Source organism: Corvus moneduloides, chromosome 8, assembly GCF_009650955.1.
Source record: "Corvus moneduloides isolate bCorMon1 chromosome 8, bCorMon1.pri, whole genome shotgun sequence".
NCBI lineage: Eukaryota > Metazoa > Chordata > Aves > Passeriformes > Corvidae > Corvus > Corvus moneduloides.
The window spans coordinates 33391452-33404484 of record NC_045483.1 but is presented as its reverse complement, the minus strand read 5'-3'; the positions used below and the strand labels follow the sequence as shown (position 1 = coordinate 33404484).

The following is a 13033-nucleotide window of genomic DNA, read 5'->3' as shown; positions in this document are numbered from 1 at the left end:
CAGATGAGAAGCCTCCAACCCTCTCTCCTCCAGCTTTGCATGTCCCCCACCCCTCTTGGATGCTGCCTCAGTTTCCCTGCTCCTGGATGCTCCTGCCCATCTGATGCCGTGCCTCTGTCCCCTTGCAGGGCTGCTGGTGCGGGAGGTGCAGATCGAGGTGTCCCGGCAGCAGGTGGAGGAGCTGTTTGGCCTGGAGGATTACTGGTGCCAGTGCGTGGCCTGGAGCTCGGCAGGCACCACCAAGAGCCGCAGGGCCTACGTCCGCATTGCCTGTAAGTGCCCCGTGCTGCTCCCATCTCCAGGGCTCACTCCTCCTCTGCTTTCCGATCAATTTGGGGTGACCCATCTTTGCTGGATGACCCTGGTTTTCTCTCCTCACCCCAGCTCTAGCTTTGCTTCTGAGTGTCACTGTCCCCACCTGCCGGGGCGGTGGCACTACCAGGGTTAATGCCACATTGCCCAGCAGCGTGCTCAGCACTTCCCAGGGTTTTATTATCCTTAATAACCCAGCGGATGGCACCTTGCACGCTCTGCCTGAATCAGCGACTCCGTGTCCTCTGAGTCCCTGCTGTCACGTGTCGCTGCCCCGAGCTGCTGTTTGGGGGTGTCAGCCTGATTAAGGGCGAGTTAGTCAGGCTGGTCCCGCCTGAATTTGCTCAGCTAGCAAACAAGATGGTGGAGCTATAGGAGGACAGCCAGGCTTCCCCGGCCCCAAACAGATTTTGCTATTAGAGGGCTAATAATCCAACGTGTTATCCAAAACAGAGAGGGCTGATGGATTGGCTACACTGCTGAAGGGTTTTGTCTGACCAGGGAAAATCACAGGATCAGAGAATCATAGAATCTCAGAATGCTTTGGGTTGGAAGGGATCTTAACATTCCAACCCCATGCCATAGGGAGTGACGCCTTCCTCTACACCAGCTTGCTCCAAACCCTGTCGAGCCCAGCCTTGAACACTTCCTTGGTGTTTTTTAGAGCAGAGGGTTCGGGAGCCACGTGGAGAGGGCTGGGAGTTGTAGCAGAGGATTGCAGCACCATCTAGTGACGCTCCTGCTCCTTCCAAGGCTCTGGAGCAGGACACTGCCGTGTCCCCCACATCCTGAGGGCTCTGCTGGGAGGGATGAAGAAACAGTGGATAAACTGAGTTTTAGCCCCAAAAGGAAAAGACAGGATGAGGTATAAGCTTGCAAGCACATGAAGGAGGAAATATATCATCCTTGAGCACCATGTGCTGCCCCAAATCCATGGAAATCATGGTTCTTCAGCTCCTTCTTCCCAGGACACGTTTTGCCCTGGCTGTCTATGCCAGAGGGACTTCATGACTCGTGGGTGCTTGGTGCTGAGGCACCCACCAAAGTTTTGGAGGCTGCCCTGTTCCTGCTGCAGGCTGGTAACCCCTGGCTTTTCCTTCCCCTCCCAGACCTACGGAAGAACTTTGATCAGGAGCCGCTGGGCAAGGAGGTCCCACTGGAGCACGAGGTGCTGTTGCAGTGCCGCCCGCCCGAGGGGGTCCCACAGGCCGAGGTGAGCAGCTCCTGAAGGAATGCACGGTGGGGTGTCCCATCCCATCTCCTGTCAGCTGTCATTCAGCAGAATGGTTTATTTTGGGCAGCACCTGCTCAGCCCACTTCTCCCACACTTCCCTGAGGTGCGATTAACCCCTCAGAGGGAAGATCTAACAAGGAGGTACCCAGTGAGTTGTCTGGATTGGAGTGGTCACCAGTGGGAGCCGAGGGCTGGGAAAATCAGTATGGATGGGTTTCCCTACCAAGGTGGTGGAGCTTTCCTTGCCCACAGCTCTGTCAGCCCCTGGGAGCTGTGTGTTGGAGGTAGCCACGGTGTCTCATCCTTGGCCAAAACACCAGTAACGTGCCCCAGTCAGGCCTGGTTTGGCTCCCTTTTTGAGGAGAAATAAATCCGGTCAGAGGCAAGGTTGTCCAGTCAGTGGTTGAGGTGCTCAAGACATCATTGGTCTTGGTGATGGCGTAATCCCCATCATTCCCCATCCCTTCCTTTCCTGCCAGGTGGAGTGGCTGAGGAATGAGGATGTCATTGATCCCACCCAGGACACCAACTTCCTGATCACCATCGATCACAACCTCATCATCAAGCAGGCCCGGCTGTTGGACACTGCTAATTACACCTGCATGGCCAAGAACATCGTGGCCAAACGCCGGAGCACCACGGCCGCTGTCATTGTCTATGGTACCAGCCCGTGCTCTGGGAAGGGACCTTTGGTGCTGGCTGTGTCTCCAAGCCAAGGGGGAATATGGGCACTTCCTGGGAGCGGTAGGAGTGAATTAAATTAGTGTATTAAATTAGGTGATAACCAATATCTGCAGAACAGGAGCCTCTAATGGCTTCCACAGGCAGTAAGGAGAGGTTCGAGGTGTAGGGGTCGAGGTATTTCTGAGCATTCTCGGTTCGGTAGGAGGGTGGATGGAGGCTGGATCTAGATGGATTTCTCTGGCTCTCAAAGCAGCTGGAAAGCTTTTTTGGCTTAACTTTGCTATGAAATCAAAGATCTCCTCAGAGCTAGACACAAAAATATTTGCCAAGTGGAGAAAGGACCAAAGCATTCTCGAGCATCTTGGGCATAGGGTGGGTGACACAAGAGAGTCTTGTGATTTGCTTTTCATGAGGCTGAGCTGTAACAGGGGGTCACAGAAGTTGTAAAAACTCGAGGTTTAGCTCCAGCCCAAGGCTTAGCTGATGGATTGGGCTCCAGTGTTAACTCTGCCCATCTCCTCTGCAGTGAATGGTGGCTGGTCCACCTGGTCTGAGTGGTCTCCGTGCAACAACCGCTGTGGCCGGGGCTGGCAGAAGCGCACCCGGACCTGCACCAACCCTGCTCCACTGAATGGCGGCTCCTTCTGTGATGGGCAGCCCTTCCAGAAAATCACCTGCACCACCCTTTGTCCAGGTATAGAGGGTTCAGAAACCACATGCTACCTGTACCCCAGGCTGTGGTTGGGATTGTTGGGATTGTTCAGTCTGGACAAGAGAAGGCTCTGAGGTGACCTAATTGCAATCTTCCGGTACCTCAAGGGAGCCTATAAGAAACAGGGAGAGTTTATTTTCAAGGGCCTGGAGTAACAGTGCAACAGGGAATGGCTTCATACGGACAGAGGGCAGGATTAGATGGGATATTGGGAAGAAATTCTTCCCTGTGAGGGAGGTGAGGCCCTGGCACAGGTTGCCCAGAGAAACTGTGGCTGCCCCATCCCTGGAAATGTCCAAGGCCAGGTGGAACAGGGCTTGGAGCATCCTGGTCTGGTGGCAGGTGTCCCTGCCCATGGCAGGGGGTTGAAACAAGATGGTCTTTAAGATATGCTGGGATAACACTCCCCAAAGTGGGAAGGTTTTACTGATGCCCCTGTGTCCGGTGCCCGCAGTGGACGGCGCATGGACAGAGTGGAGCAAGTGGTCAGCGTGCAGCACCGAGTGCACTCACTGGCGCAGCCGTGAGTGCACGGCTCCGGCCCCCCGCAATGGTGGCAAGGACTGCAGCGGGGTGCTGCTGGACTCCAAAAACTGCACCGATGGGCTCTGCCTGCACAGTGAGTACCTGGGAGGGTGGCCGCAAGCATGGGGACATGACACAGGAGATGCCACTGGCCGTGGTGCTCCAGCGTTTGGCCATGCTTTTTTGGCTGTGCCTCCAAGATGATGGAGTAGCCACTACCACCTGTGTTTTAAGTTGTCTTTAAAAAGGTGTTCTCATCCCTTCCAAAGTTAGTTCTTACCTGGAGGAAAGAGATACTGGGGATTTTTGGTGGAATCTAAATGTGCTGCTGGCATTGAGGCCCCTGCCCTCCCTGCAGGTTTGGGGCCTCTGCTGAAATAAAGCCGGTTGTGGGTAGAGGGGACAACTAGGAGGGGTTTCTCAGTCACACCGTGAAAATGCCTTCCCTGGGTCATCGCTGGGAGTTCTGGAGGTGGTTTTTTGAGGGAATAAACCCATAGTGATGGTGATGGTGCTGCTTCCTGTGAGTGGGCATGCTGAAGGCAGCCAATGCTGCCACCTGCTGCTGTGTGACACCACTGTCCCCTTTACTGGCTGGGCACGGGAATGTCCTTGTCACGTGCTTCTACCTGGCTTTTGGAAAGCCCCAGGGAATGATGCTGGTCTGCCACACCCCTGGGCTGGCTTACCTCCCACTTTCTGTTTCATCTCATCCCCATCATCACCTTCACCTTTTTCTTTTCTAACTTTGTTTTTCCTAACAGATAAAAGAATTCTAAACGAGCCCAAAAGCCACCGTAAGTGCTCATTTCACGGCCATTTTTTTGTTTGTTTCTTTGGTTTTGTTCTGTTGAATTCATGTTAGGGGTTCCCTGGCATCTGGGCAAGGACAGGGTGGGAAGATGGAGCAACTAAAGCCCACCCTAAAACTCCTGTGTGCTCCTCAGAGTTGTCTCTGTTAGGATGTGAGGGTTACTCACAGCTTCATGAACCTGAGCTGCACAAACCTAGTGTTTCTGGGACCCTTGGTGCTCAGGTGAAGTTTGCACGAGCGGTGGCCAGATGTCCTCCAAAGGTTTGAGGGCTTTGCCTCCATCTCATTCTCTGGCATTGTGCTTGACTTCCTGCTCTTAGAAAACACTCTCCATCTTCCTGCCAGCCTTTCCAGCAGGCCCAGGGGACATCTTTCCGTCCATGCCTGAGTCAGTGGGGGGATTTGGGAGCGCTGGTGGGTCTTGATGTGCATTTCTGCTGCTCCTTTTTTCACCTGTCTTTAATCCCTCCCAGTGCTGGAGGCCACTGGCGACGTGGCCCTCTACGCCGGGTTGGTGGTGGCCATTTTCGTCTTCATCGTGATCCTCATGGCTGTGGGGGTGGTGGTGTACCGGAGGAGATGCCGGGATTTCGACACGGACATCACGGACTCCTCAGCCGCTCTGACCGGAGGGTTCCACCCTGTCAACTTCAAGACGTCCCAGCACGGTAAGAGCCATAGTCCATGGAGGTCCTCACCAGCCTTAGCTCAGGCAGAAAGTCACAGTAGAGGGTGGATCCTCACTGGGCTTCCAGTCCTGTTTTCCCAAGGGAATATACTGATTTTTGAAGGCTGAAGGCTCCATGGAAGTGGTCGGATGTTGATGGCGGGAATCAGGGCAGCCTGGTCTAGTGGAAGGTGCCCCATGGTGCAGGGGGTTGGAACAAGATGGTTTTGAAGGTCCCATTCAGCCCAAGCCATTCTGGGATGTCTTCCACTCAAGCAGTACTTTTCCATGCCCTTGTTTCCACTGCTCCCTTCATCCCACCTGTGTTTCCTGGTCCCACAGACAACCCTCAGCTGCTGCACCCGTCGATGCAGCCGGACCTGACGGCCAGCGCAGGCGTGTACCGCGGCCCCATGTACGCCCTGCAGGACTCCTCTGACAAGATCCCCATGACCAACTCCCCCCTGCTGGACCCCTTGCCCAGCCTCAAGATCAAGGTGTACAATTCCTCCACCGCTTCCTCCTCGCCGGGGCTGCATGACAGCACGGACCTGCTGGGGGGGGTCCCCACCACTGGCACCTACCCAGGGGACACCGCCAGGGACGGCCACTTTGCCAACGTGCGGAGCAAAGGCCTGGGCTCCCAGCACCTCCTCAGTCTGCCCCAGGAGCATGGCTACAGCGCCAGCGGCACGTTTGGCTACCTGGGGGGAAGGCTCACCGTGCCAGGCACAGGTAAGCCCCAGGCTAGGATTGTCTGGCTGCTGAACCATCAAGGTCTTGCTTTTGTCCCTTTGTGAGCAGCCCTTTGTTATCCCAAAGCCGGCTCAGGGAAGGAAGGCAGAAAGCCATTCCCAAGCCAGGCATCTCAGGCTGGAGGTCACAGCCTCCTTGTGCTTGCCTTGGGCTTTTCCTGCCATTGATCCAGGGCCAGCACCTTGCAAAAAGATACAAAGATTAAGATCTTCTTCCTAATGAAGAAAGAGCCTGGCTCATCCTTGCAAGCGGTGAAGCCATGGAACATCCCAGAGAAGCTGTGGCTACCCCTGGATCCCTGGAAGTGTTCAAGGCCAGGTTGGACAGGGCTTGGAGCAACCTGGAATAGTGGAAGGTGTCCCTGCCCAAGGCAGGGGGGCTGGAATTGGGTGATCTTTAAGGTCCCTTCTAACCCAAAGCATTCCATGTTTCTATGATCTGGAGGTGTTCCTCTCTGTGCTGTCCTGGCTCCCTGCTCTCCTTGTGCTCGCTGGCTGGGGTGGACAGTGGTTTCTCCCTCATTCCTCCCTCTGTCTGTGACTGACACCTGTGTGTGCCGTTCCAGGAGTGAGCCTGCTGGTGCCCCACGGGGCCATCCCCCAGGGGAAGTTCTATGAGATGTACCTGGTACTCAACAAGGCCGAGAGCGCCCTGTAAGTCACCCCGCTGGCCACCCACTCCTTGTTGGCTGCCATGGAGTTCCCTGTCCAACCTTTGTCCCCTGTCCCTCCCCAGGCTGCCCTCTGAGGGCACACAGACAATTCTGAGCCCGGTGGTGACCTGTGGGCCCACGGGCCTGCTCCTGTGCCGCCCTGTCGTCCTGACCGTTCCCCACTGTGCTGACATCAGCTCCTCAGATTGGATCTACCAGCTGAAAACACAGTCCCACCAGGGAAACTGGGAGGTAAGGTGGGAACCCAGGCCTGCAGCCAGCAGAGACCCTGAGGGGTACAACCCCTGGAACGACGGGCTGACCTCCAATCTTGGTGTCCCTGTAGGAAGTTGTGACCCTGGATGAGGAGACCCTCAACACTCCCTGCTACTGCCAGCTGGAAGCCAAGTCCTGCCACATTTTGCTGGACCAGCTTGGCACCTATGTCTTTGTGGGAGAGTCCTACTCCAGGTCAGCCATCAAGAGGCTCCAGCTCGCCATCTTTGCCCCCACCATCTGCACCTCCCTGGAGTACAGCCTCAAGGTCTACTGCTTGGAGGACACACCAGATGCTCTGAAGGTAAATACCGCCATTCCAAAGCTGCTTGTGCTGGCAGCAGGATGCTGCCTCATGCCTCTCAGGATGGCCTGGCCCTGGGAAGCAGACAACCTGATGCAACTGCCTGCAAAGTGACCACAGTGAATAATAAGGTGTTTACTGCTTTCCCTGTCCTTCCTCGCCCTCTCCGAAGGAAACAGGGAGGAAGTTGTGTAGTTCCTCTGCTGGGACCCCTCCTGCAGGCATTACAGGAGAGGTTTGGCTGCCAATGGGTGGGTTTTTTATAGATCCTGTTATTTCAACATGCATCCATGTCTCTCCCTGCCTTGGAAGGGTTTTGTGGCATAGATAACATCCAGTGCATCACGGGAAACTGGAGTTTGGATGCTTTGGCTACTCAGACCCACCGGTGTGGTGGCTGTTTGATTCCCTGTGACTTGTCCTGTGGATCCCGTTGGGATTTCTGTGGTGCCTCTAGGTGGGGATGTAGGCAGGGCTCTGGCTCCTGGATTATCTTTTTCTCCTAAAAGCTGCTGGTGTGATGAAGGGATGGTGTTAAAAGCACAGAGAGCAGCACCCTTCAAGGGAGTACCTGACCCCTGTGTTGGAGCTCTGCATTCTCCGAGGAGTATGGAGGCAGTTCAAGGAAATTCAAGTTTTAGATGGGGCTGGTATATGAGCTGAGTTGGCAAGTTCTGTTGGAGTGGCAAAAGCTGTTCTCCATGGGCTTGAGGCTGCTGTTGTCTCTTCTTGTCACCTCCTCTCCCCACCCCACCACATCCTGGTTTTGGGTGTGGAGGTGGGCAGAGGAGCAGCCCCTGCCCTTTTCCTGAGCCTCACCCTACCTGTCCCACTGCCCACAGGAGGTGTTGGAGCTGGAGAGGACACTGGGAGGGTACCTGCTGGAGGAGCCCAAGTCCCTGCCCTTCAAGGACAGCTACCACAACCTGCGCCTCTCCATCCACGACATCCCCCATGCGCTGTGGAGGAGCAAACTGCTTGCCAAGTACCAGGTGAGGGGCTCATGTGGGGGCAGCTGGGCTTCCAGACTGGGAGCACCATCTCCAGCCAGGCACCACAGGGCTGCGAGTGCCCTGGGCTTGTCTCCTGAGTTGTCTCCTGGTTTTCTGGTCTTTTTGGTGGGATGCTCTCTGTGAGGCCCTGCTGTCCCATGTCATCCCTCATGGGGTGGCTGGAGGAGGTGGGACCTCCCACAGCCACTGCTGGAGCCTTCGCTGAGCCCATGCTTTGGTGGTCCACAGGAAATCCCCTTCTACCACATCTGGAGCGGCAGCCAGCGAGCCCTGCACTGCACCTTCACGCTGGAGAGGTACAGCCAGGCCTCCACTGAGCTCACCTGCAAGATCTGCGTCCGGCAGGTGGAAGGGGAAGGGCAGATCTTCCAGCTCCACATCACGCTGGGAGAGGTGAGCAGAGGGGAGGTGGGGGGACAGCAAGGGCATGCTCAGACATTTCAGCAACATCTCACCTTGTCCTTCCTCTTCCAGCACGGCAGCTCCTCTGACACCCTCCGCTCCCACCACAGCGGTGCCACCACCACCACCACCCAGGTGGGACCCTATGCCTTCAAAATCCCCCTCTCCATCCGGCAGAAGATCTGCAACAGCCTGGATGCTCCCAACTCCAGGGGGAACGACTGGAGACTTCTCGCCCAGAAGCTTTCCATGGACCGGTGGGTCTCCCTAAGCTTTTCTTTCCCTTCCTGTGCACCCAGCAAGGAGGCTTCAATCTGTGCTACCTCTCAGCTGCAGGCCTCCAGTGGGGTTGTGTCCATCTGTATAGGGCTACCCATAAATGGGGATATAGCTCTGCATAGTTATATTCATCTCTATCCTTGGATATGATTTTAAACTAAAAGAGGAGAGGTTTAGATGAGAGATTGGGAAGAAATTCTTCCCTGTGAGGGTGGTGAGGCCCTGGCACAGGGTGCCCAGAGAAGCTGTGGCTGCACCATGCCTGGAAATGTTCCAGGGGCTTGGAGCACCCTGGGATAATGGAAGGTGTTCCTGTCCATGGCAGGGGGGTTGGAACAAGATGATCTTGAAGATCACTTCCTACCCAAACCATTCTGGGATCCATCTGTGCCACAGTCCTGCATCTCTTATCACTTTGAATGGCCCTTATTTATCTGGTACCATGTCTGTGCCATTCCCACCTGGTTTCACCCTCAGGACCAAAGGGCAAAGGGTAATTTCATCAAAGCAAAGCTTACATTGCTTTTGCATGAATACCAGCTCTGTCTGAAAATTGTAGACGGTCTCTCGAGGGCTTTGGCATTTGTGTTATGGCATTCCCATCAAAGTCCATGTTCCAAACAGGTTTGCTGCTCCAGCATCCTCCCTCCTGCCATCTCCAAAGGGCACCATAGCAGCCCAACCCTCCTCTGCTTCTCCCTTTCAGGTATCTGAACTACTTCGCCACCAAAGCCAGCCCCACTGGGGTGCTCCTGGACTTGTGGGAAGCTGAGCACCAGGACGACGGTGATCTCAACACCTTGGCCAGTGCCTTAGAGGAGATGGGCAAGAGCGAGATGCTGGTGGTCATGGCCACAGAGGGGGACTGCTGATGGTGCTCCCCACGGCTGGGGGGCCAAGAGGATGAAATGGGGAGTGAGGAAGGGTCCTCCCCCCAATGGCAGGGGGAGGCACATCTGTCCTGAGTGGGGAGGGGCCAAGGCCGGTGCTTCTCCTATATCACTGTCAGCCTTAGAGACCCATCCTCAGCGTTTACAAGCAATTCAAGTGTTACACAGCATTCTTCCTCCTCCTCCTCATGGCACGGGGGGGAATTAGGGCTTCTCAAGTCAGGATGGGGGCTTTCCTTTTCCTTCTTCTTTTTGGGTTCTCTTCCTCCTTTAATAGCATTTCTGCGTTGAAGAGATGAGTACAATCCAGGCTTAACTTCTGTCAAAGGCTTCAGGCAGCTTAACGAGGCAAATAAGAAAGAAAAAAAAGAAAAAAAAGTTTCTTAGGAAACGCAAATAATTTATTATCCAGATCTTTGGATGTGTCCTTTTTAAAAAAAAAAGAAAAAAAAAAAAGTAAAAAAAGACAGATTTATAAATCTTTTTTCTTGGTCTGTGAGAGCAAGAGCATCGCTGTGGTCAGGGTGGCAGAGAGAGAGATTTCAATGGACACGCTTTTGTAGGAAAAAGCGTGTGATCCAAGTTGAGCAAAATGTGTTTACATGTCCTGGGACCCCCAGGGAGTCTGGAGGGTGAAGTGCCTCTCCGGCCTCTGCTTCAGGGCCAGCTCAGACCCTTCCCAAGGATTTTGTCCTTGCAAACTCCCCTTTCCCTGGCAGCAGGAACGAGGGGTCCCACTCTGCCTGCAAGGAGGGATGAGGGATGCTACCTGGTATTTAGGGTTCAGGGTGGGGAGAGTGCATCCAGATATGGGTATTTTTAATGAATTCTTCTCTGGCATGGTTTGGGGGAGCTTTTTAGGATGACTGCGCCTTCATTTCCATAACTTGAGTACAAACCAAAGATTTCAGTCCTGCACCAACCTCCAGACTCAAGGCCAAAGGGGGGGATGTTTTAAACTCAGCAGGATTTTGCATTGAGCACCCCAAACCTGGGCTTAAGGGTCAGAGGAAGGTGATGAGCGGATGTGGAGGGGTCAGGGGAGAGCAGGGACTGGCAGGCTGGGGTGTGGCCACTTCAAACCACCTCCACTTCGGGTCTGCGTGCTCCTGCCTGAATTTTGATGCAGTATTTCAGCAGGGGTTCAGGGAGGGATACCTAGGTGTCTCCAAGCTGTGAGCCAGGCTGAGCATTTTCACATGAGGGACAGCATTGTAAGCAGTGATCAGGTTTCCATCCCTCACTGCAGCTCCTGTTTTTCCCTGTAATAGGCTTTTTATAATGATGGAGAAGTTGTGGGGTGAACGGAAAGTAATCAAGGAGTAGCCAGGAACGAGGTTCCTCACACAGATACAGTGTCTTGATGAAGGTAAAAAAATTAGGTTGCCTGCAGGTAGAAATAGTTACTCAGCGAGTGCTGTATCTTAGAAATTTGTCTGTTAGAAAAAAAAGAGGGGGTGGTAAGCTCAGGATTAGACTAGGTCACACTGCAAGGCTGTGTATTCTCCATCAGTGGAAGTATTAGGAGCATGTCCTGCTCTGGGCTGCAAAGCCCTGGATCAGTGTCGTGGAATGCCTGTGTCATCCCACAAAGTGCTGGGCACTGGAGCGCACTCAGGGAGCCTGGAGGCTCACATGTACAGGGGGCAGCTCAGGAGAAGCTTTCAGTATTACTGGGACATTATAGGATTCCTCTGGGCAGCTCCTGAGGCACTGATGGAAAGCATAGAGCTGCTCCCTGCTGTGTCATGGAGTTTCTGGGGTTCACTTCTTGCTGGGTTTTCAAGGCTGTGGGAAAGAAGGGATCTTTTCCCCTTGTGCTGGATGGGAAAACTTCTGCTGGGTGAGCTCCTGTGTCACGTGGGAAGGGGCTTATCCATCCTTTAGGTTGCATGTGAGCATTTCTGAGACCCTGTCTCTGAGCTAAGGAGGAATAAGCAAATTTGGAGAGCAATTAAGACTTGATGGATCAATCCAGCTGCTAGTGGTTTCAAGGGCTCCTTTCTCAGTTCCATGGTGTTCTCTGAGGGATGAGATGCTCTTTCAGGTTGCCTCAGAATCTCTCTTGCTCCCATCCTCTGGTTTATGGATCACTGCACTGAGATGTGTGTCTGTCCATCCGTCTGTCCGTCCTGCCTGCGGGTGCCTCTCTCCATCCCCATCCATCTGTGTTCATCTTCCCCTTCCTTTGGGCAGGCTTTGCTGAAGTGCAGGTCTGGGGAGATTCTCCCTGTTTTTCTGACCAGGGAACCTGCAGCAGGAGCAGGGCAGGGGGGATGCAGGGTTTGCTTCCATCTCCTGTGGGTGCCAGCTCCCAGGAGCCCTCCACGCCCAGGGGTTTCTCCAGCCAGGCATTTTGGCAAAGGCAGCCCCATGGTCCATGTTGTCCTGGCAGCATCCATCTCTTGGTCCAAAATATGTTTCCATATTTATATATCCAGGGGATGGGCCTGGTGGCGTCCTCTAAACCCACATCTGTTTATTCTGTAAACTAAAGAACTGTAAATAAAGTTTAGCATTCTTATTGTAACAAATTAATTTTTATGCAATAAATTATATTTCCTAGTCTAATAAAAAAAAAAAAAAGAAGGAAACAATCTGCTCGCTCCTCTCCTGTTCATCACTCACTGGTTCCTGCTGCGTTAGGCATCTGCAGGGATTGGGGTCTGGCAGCAGCAGCAGCCTGGGGATCCCTGTGAGCATCCCTTGAACCTGCTTTTGGCTCCGATGCCATGGGTATGCCAGCGGGAGCATGTTGCTCTCGGCGTCCCTGATGGAAGGGAGCTGGAGATTGATTGATGGTTTGTTTTGGACTCGCATGGGTGATTACAAGGCAGGAGACGAGGGCTACAGCTCTGTCTTGTGGGCTAAGCCACTCTCTCAAGCAGTTCATTCCCTTCCCCAAGGGATATCCTACAGAAAGGAATGCCCCTTCCAGCAAAGACCAGGATGGGGGAGGGATAATATGGGAGGGGGGAATGGAGCATGGAGCTTCAGCTGCAAGTGAGGCATCCCTGTTCTCCAGCATCCCACTTCACTTCCTCCTCTGCTTGGGGATTTCTGCTGCACCCCTGCTTCAGTCCCAGCAAGGAAACGAAGCCAGAAGGGTTTGCAGGGAGGTTTGAGGATCTCACTGTCCCTGCCTGGTCCACTCACCTCGTCCAGTTCATGGAGACCAGTTGCCACCAGGTGATGGCAACATTGTCCGTGCTCTGGGCAGGTGTGGGAGTTCTGTAACCAGTGAGAAAAAGGGGGAGGAAATTGCTGCCCTGCCACCACAGCGATTATAACGTAGCCACACAAATATGCCCAACCCTCCCAGCTGGGCTTTCCAGCTCTGGACACGCTGCTGAGGCAGATGCCTTCTCAAAAGGGATAACCTTTTCAGAGCCCTGGAATGGTTTGGTTTGGAAGGGATGTTATAGAGTCTTTTTCCACCCCCCTGCCATGGACAGGGACACCTTCCATTAGACCAGGTTGCTCCAACCTGGCCTTGAACACTTCCAGGGATCC

General features: G+C 54.1%; 1 protein-coding gene across 3 annotated transcripts in view; it reads left to right on the top strand.

The window, feature by feature from the left end:
* The window catches only part of UNC5B (unc-5 netrin receptor B), a 52285-nt gene extending 40178 nt beyond the window's left edge, over positions 1-12107 (top strand). Inside the window, exons 3-17 of one of the 3 annotated variants that reach the window (XM_032116230.1) lie at positions 129-272; positions 1422-1525; positions 2026-2206; positions 2757-2924; positions 3397-3561; positions 4232-4264; positions 4755-4949; positions 5291-5683; positions 6270-6357; positions 6440-6608; positions 6703-6936; positions 7779-7928; positions 8178-8342; positions 8424-8608; positions 9337-12107. In XM_032116230.1, the coding sequence (XP_031972121.1) occupies positions 129-272; positions 1422-1525; positions 2026-2206; positions 2757-2924; positions 3397-3561; positions 4232-4264; positions 4755-4949; positions 5291-5683; positions 6270-6357; positions 6440-6608; positions 6703-6936; positions 7779-7928; positions 8178-8342; positions 8424-8608; positions 9337-9502 (2540 nt within the window). In that variant the 3' untranslated portion in view covers positions 9503-12107. The remainder of the gene's footprint in view (positions 1-128; positions 273-1421; positions 1526-2025; positions 2207-2756; positions 2925-3396; positions 3562-4231; positions 4265-4754; positions 4950-5290; positions 5684-6269; positions 6358-6439; positions 6609-6702; positions 6937-7778; positions 7929-8177; positions 8343-8423; positions 8609-9336) is intronic. The other 2 variants (XM_032116233.1, XM_032116232.1) reach the window with 2 other exon arrangements.
* Positions 12108-13033: the final 926 nt, after the last annotated feature.